The following is a 1322-nucleotide window of genomic DNA, read 5'->3' as shown; positions in this document are numbered from 1 at the left end:
AAAAAAAAAAAGGAAATTGTACCTCGTAGGAGGAGGTAATTTGAAGTCCGTAAAAAACTGGCAAATAAACTATGGCCATTGTAAGGGAAACGAAGAAATCGGCAATAATGATACTCCACAATTGTGTCCCGTAAACGTACATCTCTGCGGGTAATCCGAGCATCGAAATACCGGAAATGTAACTGGAAAAAGTATAACATTATTCGTTTATAGGTTTCTATTGAATCTCGTGACAAATCGTCATTCGATTTTTTTCTAAGGTTTGCTATTTATTATTTTCTTACAGAGAGAGAAAGTTTTAACGAAATGTATGCTTTTTACTATCAAAAAAAAAAGAAAAAAGAAGCATTAAAAATTCGTTCAACGAGTAATATAACTCAGATTAGCATAATTGTTAGTTAATGACTTTTGCTTGAATACATAGATAGATATATATATATTATCTATCCTTATTTGAATGCAAGAGAGATGCCATAAGAGTATTAATAATTACAATCTTACTGGTAGTTAACCTTGACAGTCAATTGAGACGAATGTCGTCGTTTTATGCGCCCTAAACTTCCGGTTAACATAGTATGTCAAATGACTGGTTTCAATTTGTTAAGAAATAATCTTAGGTCATTATAGGTTGACATATTTCAACCTTTTTCTTTTTCTCTTTACTCTTTGAAATATTTAAATATTTTTTTTTTATCTATATGAATTTATATTGAAATCTTTCGTGTAGATTTAAAATAAATCATTCAAAGGGTGGAGAAATATATAATTAAATAATTAATATATAATGAAACATGTGTTTATATATATAAATCGGTATGAAGATTTTTAAAGAATCAAACGGAACATCTGCAATGTCGATTCGATCGAGACGACGAAGTTTCTGATGTTTCGAAACGTTGATTAATAGTTTTACAGCAGGAAATGAAAAGATACGTTGGAAAGATTTTGTTTTTTTTTTTTGTTTCCGATTAAAAAGTAAATTACTTCTCTCGAGTTTTTATTTAACGACGAAAAAACGATGTTTATAGGAAATACGTTCTATCTACCCTTAACTAAACTATGAATATATTGAATTATATATAATGAAAAAAGAAAAAAAAAAGAAGATAAATAAGATATTAAGTATTTTACCTGACGAATATATATGGAACATGTGTGTGCAAGTCAAAATACATATGTTCGTAAGTTATGTATCTCATGTTTCGAGAAAATTTCAAGGATCACATATTGAACGTTTAAATGACTTCCATATAATTATTGAAATAACAAATATTATATATATATAATTTAGCAACGAAGTTCATTATGAAGTATACAAAAAT

General features: G+C 27.7%; 1 protein-coding gene across 1 annotated transcript in view; it reads right to left on the bottom strand.

The window, feature by feature from the left end:
- LOC106791502 (sodium-coupled monocarboxylate transporter 1-like) overlaps positions 1–182 on the bottom strand; it is a gene marked incomplete at its 5' end in the record, with an annotated part of 5899 nt that extends 5717 nt beyond the window's left edge. The window contains 1 exon segment of the mRNA XM_014757175.1: positions 23–182. Within this exon segment, the coding sequence (XP_014612661.1) occupies positions 23–182 (160 nt within the window).
- Positions 183–1322: the final 1140 nt, after the last annotated feature.

Source organism: Polistes canadensis, unplaced genomic scaffold (genome assembly GCF_001313835.1).
Source record: "Polistes canadensis isolate GaletaPanama2010 unplaced genomic scaffold, ASM131383v1 scaffold_313, whole genome shotgun sequence".
NCBI lineage: Eukaryota > Metazoa > Arthropoda > Insecta > Hymenoptera > Vespidae > Polistes > Polistes canadensis.
This window is presented reverse-complemented; position numbering and strand designations above follow the sequence as displayed.